Source organism: Prinia subflava, chromosome 12, assembly GCF_021018805.1.
Source record: "Prinia subflava isolate CZ2003 ecotype Zambia chromosome 12, Cam_Psub_1.2, whole genome shotgun sequence".
Taxonomy (NCBI): Eukaryota; Metazoa; Chordata; class Aves; order Passeriformes; family Cisticolidae; genus Prinia; species Prinia subflava.
Window position 1 is genome coordinate 6,689,362 of NC_086258.1, and position 15,902 is coordinate 6,705,263.

The 15,902-nt window shown below is 52.5% G+C and overlaps 1 protein-coding gene across 1 annotated transcript; it reads right to left on the bottom strand.

Moving 5' to 3' along the window:
• Positions 1-230: 230 nt before the first annotated feature.
• FAM78A (family with sequence similarity 78 member A) lies at positions 231-14,162 on the bottom strand. Its single transcript, XM_063409665.1, has 2 exons — positions 12,365-14,162; positions 231-4,589 (listed from the first exon to the last, which is right to left on the bottom strand). The coding sequence occupies exons 1-2, from the start codon at positions 12,625-12,627 to the stop codon at positions 4,061-4,063; spliced, it is 792 nt and encodes a 263-aa protein (XP_063265735.1). The 5' UTR covers positions 12,628-14,162; the 3' UTR covers positions 231-4,060.
• Between the last annotated feature and the right edge of the window lie 1,740 nt (positions 14,163-15,902).

Below are 15,902 nucleotides of genomic sequence, written 5' to 3' on the forward strand. Positions count from 1 at the left end.
ACCAGCCCGGCTCCGGCGGCCCGAGGTGCGCAGCAGCCTGGCGATGAGAAATGCAGGATGTTGGCTGGTTTTTTTCACCAGAAACCCCCGGGCTCCGTCTGCTGCAGCCCAGGAGCTGCCACGGAGAGAGAACTGGTGGTAAATATGCGCTTATCGCCGCCTCGAAACGTGAGCGCAGAGCCATTTGTTTAAAAACAGCCACCGCCCAAACCACTCCAGGCAGACGCGTTTGAAAATTTCACTTTATTTCTCTGTCTGTTATAAAAGCAGGGTTTTGTTTTTTACATCTCTGTAAGTGTCCACACTCGGTACATCTTGGTTTTAATTTTCACAGTATCTCTGCAAGACCAAGGACGATTCTTATTGCTGCGCCGGGAGCCAGGGCAGGAGGGACGGCGGTGCCTCGCCTTCCCCCCGGGCTGGACCCAGCCTGGCGCCGGCTCGGCAGGTCTCTACCCCTCCCCAAGGCTGCTGAGGGTCTGTAGTGACTCCCCGAGGGGCTGCCCCTCTCCTCCCATCTCGATGTCAAGGGTAGGGAAGGAGAATCACAAACCCGTGACCCACTCGGTGCCTCGGCCGTGCCCTGCCCGGCCCTGGGTGCAGGTGAGGGTCTGGGCCAGGGCTCTTCCCAGCCTGGAGGGGCTGTGACAGGGATGGCCGGGCTGCACTCGGAGCCCCCGAGGGGATTTGGGTCTATAAAGAGCTGAGAGCATCACTGATGGGAAGGGTGAGGCAGAGACACGCTCACCTTCATCCGAGTACCCCGCGGCGGTGCCCCAGCACCTTCCCAGTGTATCCTTTGTGTATTCCTGGTTCTGCAAAAGGCTGCCAGAGAAGGAGCTTGATTCACCTCTGCTCATTTACCACCCTGCCCTGAGTCCCCAGACATTTGTGTCGCTGTCACTGGAACCCTGTCACTCAATCCCTGTTCTAACCATTCACCAGCCACAGCAATAGCGGTGTCTTGGACCCTCTGTCACTGCCAGCCATCCTTCCTGTCACACACAATCTGTCCCCACCAGTTTGGTACTGAAGCAGCACTGGAAAAACATCGCTTTTACTCACAATGCACGAAATCTCAAACGAGGCAGCATCACTCTCTGTGCCATCCATGTCTGGTGATGCAGATGGAGGTGAAGGGGCACGTTTCGACCTAGGCACGGGATAAAGGCAATCTTTGGGAAGGGACAAGTCCATGCAAAGCCGACCCCAACGTGAAATTTTGTATTTACTGCTTAGCTGGGTCCGTTCAGTGCAACAGGACAAATTAGCCAGGAGGTTACTATCAAATTGCATGGATGTATCCAGTCCACCAGGTAGAGGGAATAGGAGGAACCAATTTACTTAATGCACTGGGAGACTAAGTCCAACACAAAGCTAAGTGGAAAAGGACATAGGTGTTCCCTGAATGTGGTTTTTGGTGACTGAGAAGAAATCTTTCCTTGGAATTCCTTCGTGCAGCTAATTAAGACAACTGGGCCCAATTCCTTCGACCCAGGCTGACATCAGTGAGAACTCTTAAGTACTCAGCACCTGGAGACAAAGTGAATACCAGACACAAATCCCCCTTCTGCTCCCACCCATGGGACTCAGCAGCAGCCAAGATGCGTGAGAGCATGATCAGCTATTCACCCACAGCTCAGAGTTTGTCCTCTTCTGCATGTATTGCCTCGGAGAAAATACAGACAAGTCCCAAAGGGCTGTGCCAGTGGAGCTATAGTTGGATCTGAATCCAGGTAAGAAAATGGAGTTTAATACAGAGAGTGACTGTGCAATTCCAAATCTCCCTAGCTTCATCCTTTGCAGTCCCAAAGCTGAGATTTAGGCACCCTTTGGCTTGTGGATTTGGGGTTGATCCAGTCCAGTTGTTTGCAAGCCAGACTTCCCACCTGGGAGCTCTGCCCATGGAAAGGAGCAGCTCCGTGGCTGAGCATCTCTGAAAGCCACTGGATGGAGGAGGGTGGGCTCCCCTGGAACAGGGGAATGGCTGCAGGGCCCCAGGATCCCTGTTTGCTGGTTTGAGGCTGTCTTGGTGGGGGACACAACTTCTGCACGTGCGTTCCCCAGGCAGGGGGTGATGTTGAACCTGTTGCCAAAGCAGGTGGTGTGGCTGTGGAGAAGTGAGGAAGGAGAATTTCTTGCTGGTAACGTCCTGTGTGGAAGATGAGGATAGGAATAGCAGCTAATTGGTGCCTCTCCAAGGGGAGAGCCTTTTGAGCAGCGTGTGTGGGGTTGTGAGACCTGTTCAGACCAGCTCAGCAGGGCCAGGCTTGTACCTGGCATGCAGAACTCTGCTTAGTCCCAGCTCTTGAGGCAAGTTGTTAATAGGAGGAAGAAATATTTTCTGGGGGAAGGAGCTGCAGAGGGAAGTGATCTGCCTCAGGCCATGTGCAGGAGCAGGGCAGATCCTTCCCACCCCATCCTGTGCCCTGGCTTCCAGATGCCACCTCTACCACAGAACTTCCTCTGCCTTCACACCCATCCCTCCCATTCAAAAGGCTCTTCTGCCTCATCCTCCTCTGCAGAAGGGCATCTGGTTATCTCAGCAGCCATCTGGTCCTTATTAAAACTTACAGGTTTCACCTCCTCCTCCTCCAAATGCTCCTTCCTCACTGAGGATCCACACCCAAGGCTCAGGTGTTGCCCTGCCTGCCCCTCCTCGTGTGTTACCCTTTTTTACGATGGATCTTTGGGCCATGACAGACAGGGACGGTGTCATGGTCCTGCCTGTACCTCCTGCCTGACAGTCAGGTAGATCAGAGGTCACTGGGAAGAGAATTATCCGCTGATCCCCATGTGATTCATTGCCACAGAAGGAAGAGTTTTCCTCAGCTGTCGCTGCTGTGTTTGCCAGGAGTGATCCCTGTTATTTTCAGCCGTGGCTACTCCTGAAATACAGATTTTGCTGGGTGGACTCGCTGGGTAAGGTGTGCCCTCGCTGACACCTGTGTGTCTCCAGTGACTTCAGAAGGATCCTTTTTATATCCTGCCCTCTGTACAGCACCGTCATTGGGATCTCACGGGCAAACGGGGCGACAGCAGCAGGCACACGAGCCCCTGGCTCTTATCCACGAGAAGGTGAGGCTGTGGGCTAGCTGGGAAAACATCTGTGTGTCCTAAAGACAAACCCAGTGGGACATCCCTCCTTGACTGGTGTTGAGTCCCAGGGCCACAATTCCAGCTGTGAGGTTATTCCATGTTAAACTGCTAACGGGAGGCTGAGATCACCACGGGTGAGCAGCACGAGGAGCTTCCAACCCCTCCTGCAAAGCAGGGAGGTGGCCTGGGAGCTCCCCATCCAACAGCAGGTTTGTTATTTGCATTGCTTTGAAACTGAGATTATTTCTGTACTTCCTTGTTCCAGGTTTTAAAAAGAGGAAGATTTTCTTGCTTCTTCCAATTTCATGCCCTTTTCATCCATCAGCCTGTGCCATGCTGATGATCTATTCCTTGTTCCAAAACTTTTTTCTCCAGAATTCTGTAGAAAGGACATTCTGCCTGGTGGTGTTTTTGTTTTTGTTTTTGTTTTTTTTCAAACATAGCTTTAAGGCAAAAGTTTGGCAATGCAAAGCAAAGTCTACATAAGGCCGCATGACTTGGATTTGCAACTCAGAACCTTACAGCTTTAAAAAAAAATACCTTATCTTAAATAGTCAACATTTTGCTCCAGGAACTTGTTTTGTTCTCTACCAAAAAGAAAAAAAAATTCTTAAAATCCCAAATAAAATGTTCTTATTGTTCTGGGCAGTTCTGGACAAGCTAATGAGACTGAAGTTCAAACAGGAACTAAAGTAGGGAAGAAAAAAAAAGCTCTAGGGTAGACATCAGTGTTAGTTTCTTCCCTTAGGAATCCAGTGATGAGACAGACCCAGTCCGAGGTCTCCTCTTTAGCTTTAGCACAGTGAAATCCGTCCCAATGGGAGAAGGTAGAATGGTTGCATTTGTTGAATGAATAAAAAGTGCATTTTGATTTTGCTCAGATTATAGGTGTGTATCCTAATACCTAAGTGATTGTTTTGCTTCGGGTTTCGCTTTCTCCCTTCCGCTGCCGGGACGCGCATTACCGATGTTTGGGGGGTATCACCACCAGCGGTGGCCCGTCCTTTGGCCTCCACATGAGTACCTGAGCATCATTGGCATTGGGTTTGACAAGGGCACTGGGTGGTATTGGCTCATTCTTGCTGAGGACCTGGGGCTGCTCTTGAGCCGAGGGCTCCTGCAGCTTGGCACGCTGCCCCAGGGGCCTGCTGGGGTTCACCTCGATGCCCAGCCTCATGCGCCATTTGATAGTCTGCAAGGTCACCATCTCGTTGGTGGCCGTGTTGGTTGCCACCAGCCAGGTGGTGAAGCTCTGATCCCGGTGGATGCTGGTGAGCTTGGCCACGTTGCTGTCGCTGACGGGCACGGCCCACGTCACGCTCGGGTAGAAGTTGTCGTTCATGCTGATGTTGAACTTGGACTCCTTCTTGGTGGGGCCCACGATGGTGCAGGTCTCCGTGGTGTTCCCGTACCAGGGGTAGTTCACTCCGTCTGAGTCACTGATGGCCTGGATTTTACCGTCCAGGAGGTCTGGAAGCTCCCAGCTTGACCTGCCATAATCAACAGCAAATTATGGATAATGCATTAATTAATTAGATTAGAAACATGATGTTTTTTGGAAAGAAGAGGGATGAGCTGTGGATGCATTTCCTCTCCAGCTATTGGAATTCCCTGGCTCTTTCCTCCTCCAAGGTCAGGGCAAATAAAACTCAGGAGATGTTTTTGAAGTCTCACTCTGAAGTTTATCATCCTTATCTATTACAAACTCACGAGTTGTGAGTTTTCTCTAACAAGTCAGGAAAGTGCCCTAAAATGGTGTCTACTCAAGGTTATTTAAGCCTTAATTATCCAATAACAAGTTGAGATCTATATTATTTATGTTTTTAGCCCAATAATGATCACTCAAAACCCTCAGTGCCGACTTGTTTCACCCAGTTACAGAAAACCACACAATTCAAGAAGAAGAAGGAAGAAGAAGGTGCAAAAAGACAACTAATCCACACCCAAAGTTCTCCATCTTGGCTCCCATACATCACCGTAGGCTAAAACCCTAAATCTAAGTTTTTCACCCTGTGAGATCACACAATACTATCCAAACTACATCCGGCTTTTACTGGAATTGGTGCCCTGGGTGCCATCCTGCTCAAAGAGCTCATCCCTGCCATTAAAAGCATCCTTCTCATCAGGCCTGCTCTCAATCCTTTCATCCCCTAAATTTCTCCCTGGCAGAGCCACAGTCCCTCCCTGCTGTCTGCCTGGCTCTGGAAGTGTCACCCATCCTCCTCCAGCCCTTGGAAGGACCCAGCTCGAGGGCTGCAGCCCAGGCTCTGGGCTGGGGATGGTGTTACAGTAATCAGAGAGCCCCAGGCTGAGCTGTTTGTAAAACTGCCCGTGCTGCTCACCTGTGAGGGGACAGAAAGGTCAGAGTTTCTAACAGGAATATCAGGGAAAACAGTCCCCTGTCACCTTGTACTGCTGATGCACAACTTGGAGTGGTTTTTTTTCATTAACTTCCAATTTAATTTTTAATACTAGATTTGCCAATAGAAGCAAACTGCTGTGGATGTCTCAGAAGAAGGGTTGGATGTTTGCTCTGAGACGGCACAGCCACAGATCACTTGCTCAGTGCACACCAGCTGTTTTAAGGACAGTCTTCCAAAAACCAGGCTGGCAGAGGTGGCTCTCATGTACCTCCTCCCTCTTGCTCATGAATCAGCACTCCCCACCACCCAGGGATGATGTCCCAGCCATCGAGGTGGCAGAAGGGACTGGGTGACAGCAGCAGTGGCGTTTGCACCTGACCCTGCCATAGGACTGTGCCCCCAAGCCTTGTGGCTCCCTGCTGCAGGCTGGGACATGGGGAATTATTTATCTTGGAGAGACACAGAGGGGACGCCCTGAGGCTCGTCAGGGTCAGGGTGACTGTCCAAGCCTTTCATAAGTCTGGTGCTGCAGCTTAAAATAGTCCCTTGATTGCAGGGGAGGCTGTGGCTGGGGGTACTCCTGGGCCTGGCTGGCTCTTACACAGCTTTGGGATGAGCTGCTCTGGCCAGGACTGATGTGGCTGCTCTGACTGTTAATTAGTTAATGACCGTGAAGTGCCTCCATGTTTGTACCCGCTGGATCGTTCAGCACTTAGCTGTGTCTGGCTCTGGCTAGAGGATACCACGGGGGATTTAAAGGTCTCATTTATCTTTTTTTTCATGCGAGCAGGGGCTCCTGGCAAACGCCTCCCCAGAGGGAGATGAAGTGCGAGGTCCTGGGGACTGCAGGGACGCGGGGAGCAGCAGGAGCAGGGGATGCTCTGAGCACCGGGACCGGGGGATGCAGGGATGCTCTGAGCCGCAGGAGCAGGGGTTATGCAAGCACAACATCTCCCTGCTCAGATTTACTGGCTGCTGTCAGCTACGGCACCGCAGCTGCAGCAATCCCTTCCTCCCGAGCTCATCGCCAGCAGGCAGAGGGAGTCCTTTCCCTGGAAGAAAATCTTTAGCGAAGGCAGCCAAAAGGAGATCCCTGAGCAGTCCTGCCAGGACCCTTGTGCACTGCAGAGATGTTTATACGCCCTGCTCTGCAAACCGGAGTCATCCTGGCTCAGCACCCCTCACCCTCTGGGCAGAGCTGAGCAGGGGAAGGCTCTGGGAAGGCTCTGGGAGGGCTCTGGGAAGGCTCTGGGAGGGCTCTGGGAGGGCTCTGGGAGGGCTCTGGGAAGGCTCTGGGAAAGCTCTGGGGGTGCTGGGTGACCCGGCCCTTGCTGATGGATGAGTGGAGGTCGTCCTCTGCAGCCCCCACCCCTCCCTGCTGCACAGCCCAGCTCTGAAACCCCATCTGGGGGCTCTTCTCTCCCTTTCAGCCGCTGGTTTAGGATTACTTTCCACTCAGACAGTGGCTGGTGCTCAGCTTGGCTGTCACGCAGGGATGGGAGGTGACAGGGGAGGTTGACTCTGAGGTGACAGGTGTGGTGCAGCCACAGCATCTCTGCAGGTACAGAGGTGCCAAAGCAGGAGCTGAGATGCCAGAGGGTGATAACCCTCCTGGGCTGCTCCAGCCTACCCAGATCAGAGCTGGTGGGGGAAAGGCAGGAGAACCTGGTAGAGTATGCTCAGTAAATCTCTAAGATCTGCCTGTCCTCTTCTTCATCCCCAGTGCCCCAGGTCAGTATGGAACTGCAGAAGCTTCTCAGGATTTGCCCAGGATTTAAACAAGAGCTCAAAGGTGGAGCTGTGTCAGGGCCTGAGCAGGATGGTGCCTGCACAGCCTGCAGCACCCCAGGACCAAACTGAGCGTGGCTGGGCTCAGGGTGGCCCAGGAGGGCACCCAGCTTGAGGAAAGGCGTGGGCAGGAATGGGGAAGGAGAAACCGGCCTGTGTTTCTTCACAGAGCATGCTGTGCCTAATTCCAGCCAGTGTGGTTAACCCCAGGGTTTCAAAACCATCCTGCTTCATCTGCACAGCTTGGGATGAGCAGAGAAACAAAGCCTCATGATGATCCCATGACTGGAGCAGAGCAGAGGCTGCACGGTGGCTGCTGCTGGTGGTTGCCCCTCGCCTGATGCCACAGCAAAGCCTCTGTGCCAGCCAGGCTGGCAGCCCCTGCTTGCACAGCGTGTCCGTGTTAAATAATATGCCAACAACTGGACGATTTTGGAAAGAATGCTGTGGAATGATCTTTGGCTGCATCAGCATCTTTCCCTGGTAGTGTCGAGCCAAGGAGAGACCAGAAAGTGCCCAGTAAACACTTTGCTGACAATAGCAGGAAGGAGGCATGAAAAGAAACCAAGCGATCTGGTTTCATGGGCTCTCTGATCAGCTCCAAGATCAGTAGGTTCTGGCTTATAACACTGACAAGCCTGTTTCTGCCTCTTCTGAAACCTTCAGAGTCAGTGTGGGCATCGCCAGAGACTGGAGCTGCCAAGAAACCTCTCTTAACAAATGTCTTCTTGCTACCAGAAGGAACTCTGAGCTATTTCTTGTGCTACAACTGGAGCCCTGCTGCTGACAGCCAAGCAGCTTTATGTAGGTTTTAGCTTCCCAGTCCTCATTCAGACACTTTTTTCCCTATTCTGTCACATGGAACGAATCCCTCCTCTCATCCTGAGCTCCCAGATGTCTGTCCCACAGCACCCACCAGGGCAGTGACACAAACCCAGCACAGCAGCCTCCAGCCCTGGGCATCCAGCAGTGTGGACACATCCAGGTAACCTTTCCAGACAGGCACCATTGCATCCTCAGCTCTAATTGCTGAAAGCCAGCTCCTAATTAGTCACAGGCCAGATGGACTTGGACAACCTTGTGCTTTCCAACACCTTCCTCTCCAAGCTCTCTAACTAAGAGCAGCCCCTCTGGGACACAGCCCCTGCCTGGTGCATGGACCAGGGCCACGTGTGGGTGTAGTGAAACTCTGTCTCAGGCATTTCACATCCCTGCTCCTGCCTCCCTCCACCACTGGCCTGCACTGGGGACTCACTGAGAGAAAGAAAACTTGATAGCCAGAGCTGCTTAATTTCAAATTCTCCTTTACAGTGCCTCTCTCACCTACTCCAGCATGTCAGGCAAGTCAAGGCAGGGTTAGAGTGAAGAACAGGAAGGAAATTTAAGATGTTGTTCCCCAGCTGACTGAGCTGTGCTGCTGTGGTCCCTCTTCCTCCCACCCTCCAGCTGTGTGTTCCTGCCTCATCTCTTGAAGCAGCAGCAGTGTTTGATGGCTGGGTCAGGGAGTAAAACTAGCACAAAACTGGCATTAGGAAAAAGGCAACAATTTCTGCTGGTTTAGAGGAGCAGACTCAAGTCCAAATGGACAACCCAACTGGGCTAAGGTGAGTGCTCACAGCACAAGTGAGATCCAGGGGCCATTGCAGGGCAGCCAAGCCTTTTCCTCTAAATCCCTGCAGGGGTAAATTCCCACAGTGAACTGACCTCCCTTCACTTTCTTGGGAAAAGATACCCTTGTGGTTTTTCTGATTGTGTCCTCCCTCCTGGGGAATGGGGGTTTATTCTTTTGACAAGTTGAGTTCATTATGTCCCTGCTGCAGGGCATGGAAGATTTAATCTCACCAGGGAGAGATGCCTGCGAAGATGAAGTGATGATGTAACCATGCAAGTGCCCCATCAGGTCTTCCAGAGGGAGAAACATCCACAAGAAACTTCTCCAGATTCTTGGCTGATCATATTCCAACTCCAATTTATTTATCTCTCTCTTTTGCATATCTCCATCTGCACGGCTTCTTGCACATCTCCATGGAGATGAAGGAGGCTGGAAAATGCCATTCCAGCATGGCCCAGCTGACACGGGTTCCAGCAGGTGCAGAAACCTGCACCCACCCCAGGAGATGCCAGCAGGACCTGCTCCCACTGCTCCTGCACAGGTCACAGCTCTGGCCTGATCCTGATGCCTCCCTCTGTGCAGCAGCACCCTTCCCTAAGGACAAGGGTAAAATCCTGCATGGGAGGAACAGCAACACCAGCCATGGGGTGAAGAGGAGTTTTCCCCAGTCCTGCACAGAGAGGGGTCAGAGAGCACATCCACATCCTCATCCTGGGGGTTTTCATGTTCCCTGCAGCATCTACTGACTCACATGTAAAGTAATGCCAGCACTTATGCGTTATCTGAGCTTTAATTCTCTCCCTTTAAATTTAAAAATGCTGCATTTAGCCCCCAAATTGTCAGTGCCACTTTAAACGTGCGTGTCTAAATTATCCCCTCTGTAGCTCCCATCCCTATAGCAGCATTATGCACAGCTCCATCTGCTCCAGTATTTCTCAGCTGTTTCCATCCTCAGTGTAATGGCCAGCTTATGCACAGCTAACAACTTCCCAGCAGAGAAGTGAAAAATTAATCCAAAGCCTGCTGTAAGTATTGGTGCTTCGGTTGGATGACTGATTTTTGATTATTTGGGGTTTTTTGTTTGCCGGTCACCACAGGGGTTAAAGCCATGGATGTGGCAGAAGCCTCTCCCTGTCCTGGAAAGTTGGGACTCTGTTGGCATCAATCGATGCAGCTCTGTGGAGGTCAGTGGGATTACATCGAGTTACACCAGCTAAAGCCCTGGCCCATCCTTTCTCTTAGGTTTGTGTCCTGTGTTCTCCTCTCTCTCTCTGTAAAGGTCTTCCCAGCCCATGTTTCAATGGCATTGAAGAGGCCTTTCCTCCTAAATGCCTTTATTTATAGTCTTCAGATGGCAATGAGTCTATAGAAAGGGAGTGCAGGAACAGACCAATTCCTGCTTGTGTTAGGGTAACTTTTTTTTTTTTTCTGGTATCAGTTAAATGTCAATGAACCTCCTAGGGAAAAACCTTTGTTTCCATGATTTTCTAGCTAAAAGCTCTCATAGCTGCAGTGTTTAAATCTACCTGTTTACAGTAGCAGCCACTACTCTTTTCTTTTTTTTTTTTTTTGTCCCAAAACATTCCAGCAAGGGCAGGCTGTACCCAATCCTCCTTTTAAACACAGGGCAACCCAGGTGCAGGGAAATAAAAGGCCATGCTGAGGTTTGCAGCTCAGAGCAGCACTGGCAGCATCACTCTGTGCCCAGTCCTCTCTATTTCAGTGCATCTGAGCTGTATTTATATAAAGTGGACTTTTCTATTTTCCTTTGCAGCTGGTCACTAAAGACAGGATTTCTAAATGAGCCGGAGAATTACACATGCAAATCCCAAAGGCCTTGAATTGGGAACATCTGAGCAACAAATCGTCCTTGCTAAAGATGCTGTTGGAGCCAAAAAAAAAGCCTACAGATTTCGGGCCTGCTGTAAATACTTTTAAAATCAAGATCAGCCTGTCTGCACTGCCGTTTGCCAGGTGCCAGATCGCTTCTCAAGAAACTTTCTGCTTGAGCAGAGAGGGGACACGGGGACAGGAGGAGGGGCAGGCTGGAGCTTCGGGCTGCTCCTGCCGTGCCCTCCCCTCCGCCCCGCATCTTGCAGCCTGTGTGATGCTGAACCCGCGTCCTCGGCGGGGAGGGAAGGAGGGAAGGAGGGCCGGGCTGTGCGTGCAGATGTTCAGGAAGGCGCTGCATTCAGTCAGTCCTGCCTCTCCAGCCCGCCGTGTCCCCCTCCTCCCTCAGCACTCCTCATTCAGGGATTTCTTTTTTAAAGCTGCCCAGACTGACCCTCAGGGGCTGAGCCAGCATCTCCGTGACTCGGGGCACTCGGGATGAGCAGGGAGAGGAGTGCTCAGACCTGACCTTCCCGTCCTTCCTCGCTCACCCCTGGGCAGCATCAGCACCTCCAGCCCCTGACCCATCTGCCAGCACTGGCTCTGTGCTCTGTCCCCCTGGCTGCACAAACACATTCCTGCTGCACCAGGAGGCTGCACCTGGCGCTGCCCTGCACTGTGAGCTGCAGAATTGCTGCTCTGTGCAGGCATTTGGGGCTCAGGTGCTGGGGCTGATGTAGCTGTGGGCCAAAGCCTGCTACATTTGGAGAACAAGCTGGTGGAGGACTGGGGAGAGATGACTTCTCTCGGCAGGGAGGTGACATTCTGATTTGACTCATTCCTGCCTCATTATGACTGTCTGACCAGTAACATGGGGATTCTTAGTGCACAAACAGCCCCTGCATTCCTCCCACCTCACATTTATACCTACATATTCCCTTTTGCATTACCCATAAAGGAGAGTAACGTGAAATCTGCACCCTGCTCCAAGGTGATGCAGATGGTTCAACTAGCAACGGGTTAAATCCAGCTTGTGCTTTCCCGTGGGCTGCCTGCTCCTGTGGGCAAAGCGAGCAGGATTCCTCCTGTGACGTTAAATGTGCTCCCAAAGCTGGTGGGCTACCGAGCTCCCAGCCACGGCTCACTGCAGCAGCAGCAGCAGCAGCAGCAGCAGCAGAGCACTCCAGGGACAGCTCGGTGCCACAAGTGTCAGCCCTCGGCTCTCCCTGGGGCTCCTCACTGCGCACTTTTGGGATGGGGAGGGATGCAGGCAGGAGGTGATGGGGGTCAGGAGAAGCCCTCGTGTCAAACACACATCAGAGCAGGGGTGCCTGTCGTGGCAGGGCTGCTCCCGGGGTTTCAGGATCTCCTGTGAAGCCCAAAGGCTGCTGTGAAATAGTGTCGCTTTTGGGTTCCCACCAGAACTAGTGGGGTTTGGTTAGGGATTGGGCAAATTCCCATTCCAAGAGAAGAACACTCACTGCTTTCAAAGGGCAGGGACAAGCTCTCCTGTATTTTAAACACATGGGAAAGTCCTGTTAAGTTTCAGAGGGGCCAGGTTTTTAAATATGGATTATAATTTTTGGCTCAATCCACTATTTCCCAACCAGGCCACGGTCCTCCCGCTCCCTCTTCCCGCTAGGCAAACGCACGCGCTCTTGGAAATACTTACATTCCCTGCTCCCCGTAGTGATTGTAAAATTCCATGTGGCTGCAAGCCTGGATCCAGCCCACGATCCAGGTCTCCTTCTTGGGAAGAGGGGGCACCAACACCTGGGCAGAGGCTCGGAAGTGAGGGGTGCGGTAGCGCAGGACCACGCTGGAGGACTCGTCAATGCTGGTGGGGATGGGATCAATGGAGGCTTTGACTTCAATCACTGAAATGCTTTCCCGGAAAACTTTGGATTTGCAGCTAATACTCTGAATACAGCCCATGGCATACCCCGAGTACAGTCCGACGCAGCTCCTAGGGTACTCCAGCAATCCTGGGGAATATTAGGCATTGAAATTATCTGGTGCTAGATCAATTACAGATCTTCTTGGTTTGTAATTTCAAAACTGATATCCATAGGATAGAAAATTCATCGTGTAAAGCCTTAATTCCAGTATCTGTCTTGCAAGTACTGCTTCTATTTTTGAGGTTAGCTGCGCTTCAGAAGCAAAAGGGCCTTTAAAAATTTTTTCCCCTTTTAATGACCCATTAAATCTCTTGCTCAAACAGTCTTTGGGTTAAAAAAAAAGTCTCTTGATTTCAATAAATAAAGGTGGTGTTCTTAGCTGATATATTTAGTCCTTCCTTTGCTCAGACGCGGTCTGTCATTCACCATCAAACATAGGACTAGCCGGTATTTCCCTTTATTCTTTGGATGAAAAGCAGAATGTTGATAGACACATCTATATAAATAATGAAATAGTTTTTAGCCCCAGCTTGTCACAACCGGTGTGGATTTCCACTTCCTGACTTGCAGTTGTTCATAACTTCCTTTCGCACAAAATTACAATAATAACAGAAAGAAACGACGGCTGCAAAATGCAAAAAAGTCGCCAAATCTCCGATTCTGGAGGTTCCTCCGCCAGCGATGTCTGAGCTTTGGGGATTAATTTTAATTTTTTTTTTTTCTTCTTCCCCTTAGAAATAGCCGGACGCAGAGGGAAGCGAGCGCGGTGCCGGTGGGGCCGGCGGCTCCGGGAGCGCCGCGGGGCAGGCGGCGATGGAGCCTCCCCCGCGCCCGCCGGGGCCGCGCCGCTCCGCGCCCGCTCAGCGCCGCGGAACCGCCGCCCGTGACATCCCCCGCCACGCACCGGCCCGGGGGGCGCCGGCCCCGCCGCTCCCCTTCCTCCTCCTCCTCCTCCTCCTTCTCCTCCTCGGCGAGCGGCTCTCCGCAGGGGTGTCCGACCTTCCTCCTCCTCCTCCTCCTGCCGCCGCTGCTGCCGCCGCTCCCGGCTGTGGCTCAGCCGGCGGGGCTCATGGGCGGGCGGCGGGGCTGCCCCGCACACGCGTGGGCCCCGCAGGGCGTCACAGCATCCCGGGGAGCCGCGGCGAGCCCCGGCCGCGCCGCCGAGCCGCGGCTCCTGCGCTGCGGGGGCGAGCAGCGGCGCGGGGCGGGGGGGAGGCTCCTTCTCTCGCTGGGTTTTTTTTTCCCTTCTCCTCTTTGCTGGCTGCCCGGGGAGGTGAGCGGAGCGGGATCGGTGCCTCCGCCTCCCGGCTGCCGCAGGCTTCCTCTCCCGCAATACATCCACGCACCCGCGGACGGCGCCGGCCCCGGGGCTCAGCCTCGCCGGGGGAGCGGGGGGGCGCGGGGGGGCTCCGGCTCCGCTGCCCGCCGCAGCATCAAAAAGGCGACGGGGTCAAACTTTGCAGAAACTCGCCGGCAGCCCCTCGGTGCCCCCGGGCGTGCCCGGCCGGCTGTCCGGGCAGGGAGCGCCGCATGCCCGTGGCTCCCGCGGCCCCGGCGGCACCGGCTGCGGCTCCGGGCCCCCCCGCGCCCCCCGCCGCCCTGTCCTCCCTCCTTCGCCCAGTCCCATCCCTCCCCCTGTATTTCGCTTTTAAACTGCAGCTGTTGAAGCTAAACCTCCTTTGCAAAAAAACCCAGCATTTCCTCCCACACGTCCGTGAATTGTGGGTAATGTAGTTTTTAAAAATTATTTTAGAAACGCCGTTTCCCCCCTCCCCTCTTTATTATTATTATATTTTGATTTCACTGCAATGTGCGTTTCTGGATTAAGTTTCCTCTCCCTGCTGTAGCCTGCTGGGTAGATTTGGTACCAACCAAAGGGCACCAGAGGGGATGGTGTCCTTATTTGCAGAACCTGTAGCCCTAGGTTAGATGGGCTGTGATTCCAACAACGAATAATGTAAAGCTCTCCAGAGCAGCAGTGGGACTCGGAGCAGCTGGAACAGGGAGTGAGAAGCATCTGAGGCGGCAGTGGCCTGTGGGGAAGTTGTAAAGTTCTATTACAGGCACTTTTAGGAGCAATGCTGCCAGCTGGTCCTGCTGGCCATCAGCTGGCTGAGGATCCGAGCACCAGGGGAGGTGAAATTGTCTGGCTTTTCAGCAATAGCTGATGGACATCAGGCACTGAGTGTGTCCTCTGTCACTTTCTAAATAGGAAACCTGGGGAAATGAGAGGTAAAAATCTCTTTGTTGGTGCTGCTTGAGGCGTGGCACAAAGCTGCTGTAAATATCTTTTAGTCCTTCCCACCCTGCACTCCCAGCAGGCTGGATTAGCCCTTAAGCAGGTAGGAGAGACCAGAGCTACCAGGTGATCCTAACAAGTGAATGTCACAGGATGAGGGGAGGCAGATTTGCTCCTTTCCACCCACAGCAAGTGGAAAAACCACAGTTTATTGTCATGTTTTCCCTCCTCACGTGTTTCTCGAAGCATTGAGAAATATTTATTTTAAACTTCCCCGTTGCTGTGAAAGGCACAATTTAGTCACTAGTCCTGTGACAGAAACACTAAGAACCTGCTCAAGTTACAAGCCAGTTACTATCATGTAGTACAAGGAAGAATGAAATTAGCATCTTCCGAATGAAATATCCAGCAGCCTCCAGAAGGTGCTGAAATCCTTTGACATTTCCAAGACTCTTTCACACTTTTCAAACAAGCTTGTCACAGTTTCCCAGAGCATCATGAGTCTGGTGAAACTGCATTTTCTGCGACTCTAGTTTCACTAGAGCTTCAGCCAGGTCTTGCTTCAACTTGGCTGTGTCTGATGCTCTGGTCAACTAGGAAATTGCATTAACTCATTCTAATTAAATCAGCTCTTCAGACGGAGTATTTGTTGGGTTTTGGTTGTGCCTGTCTCCATCGTGCTGCTGTGAGTGATTAAGGCATTAGCACATCCCACCCCAGAGCAGCTGCTTTAAGGGCTGCTGTGCCTGAGCTCCTGGATTTCTCTGATGGCATTGCTGGAGATGCCAGGCCAGGCTGTGATGAGTATCAGGAGTGGCTGGTGATGCTGTGAGCTGTGTTTCCTTCTGCTGCTCAGCTGATGCACCTGACCAGGTCTCCTCCCGACCTGCACGGTGCCTCCGTGTCTTTCCAGCATGTTTTCCATGTTTATAAAGGACAGGGTCTCCCCTCACCAGCCCACCAGAGGCTGCATGCTGTAAATACTGCAGGATATCCTATTTTATTTTGTCCAAGCTTTCTCTTTTACCCCTAGAAGAATCCCACCCAGCAGTGCTGTTGCTGGATGCACTTTG

Coding starts and splice junctions, on each gene's coding strand:
- FAM78A (XM_063409665.1), bottom strand. CDS start 12,627: ATGGGCTGTATTCAGAGTATTAGCTGCAAATCCAAAGTTTTCCGGGAA. Junction 4,590..12,364: donor CACTACGGGGAGCAGGGAAT/GTAAGTATTTCC, acceptor TGATTATGGCAG/GTCAAGCTGGGAGCTTCCAG.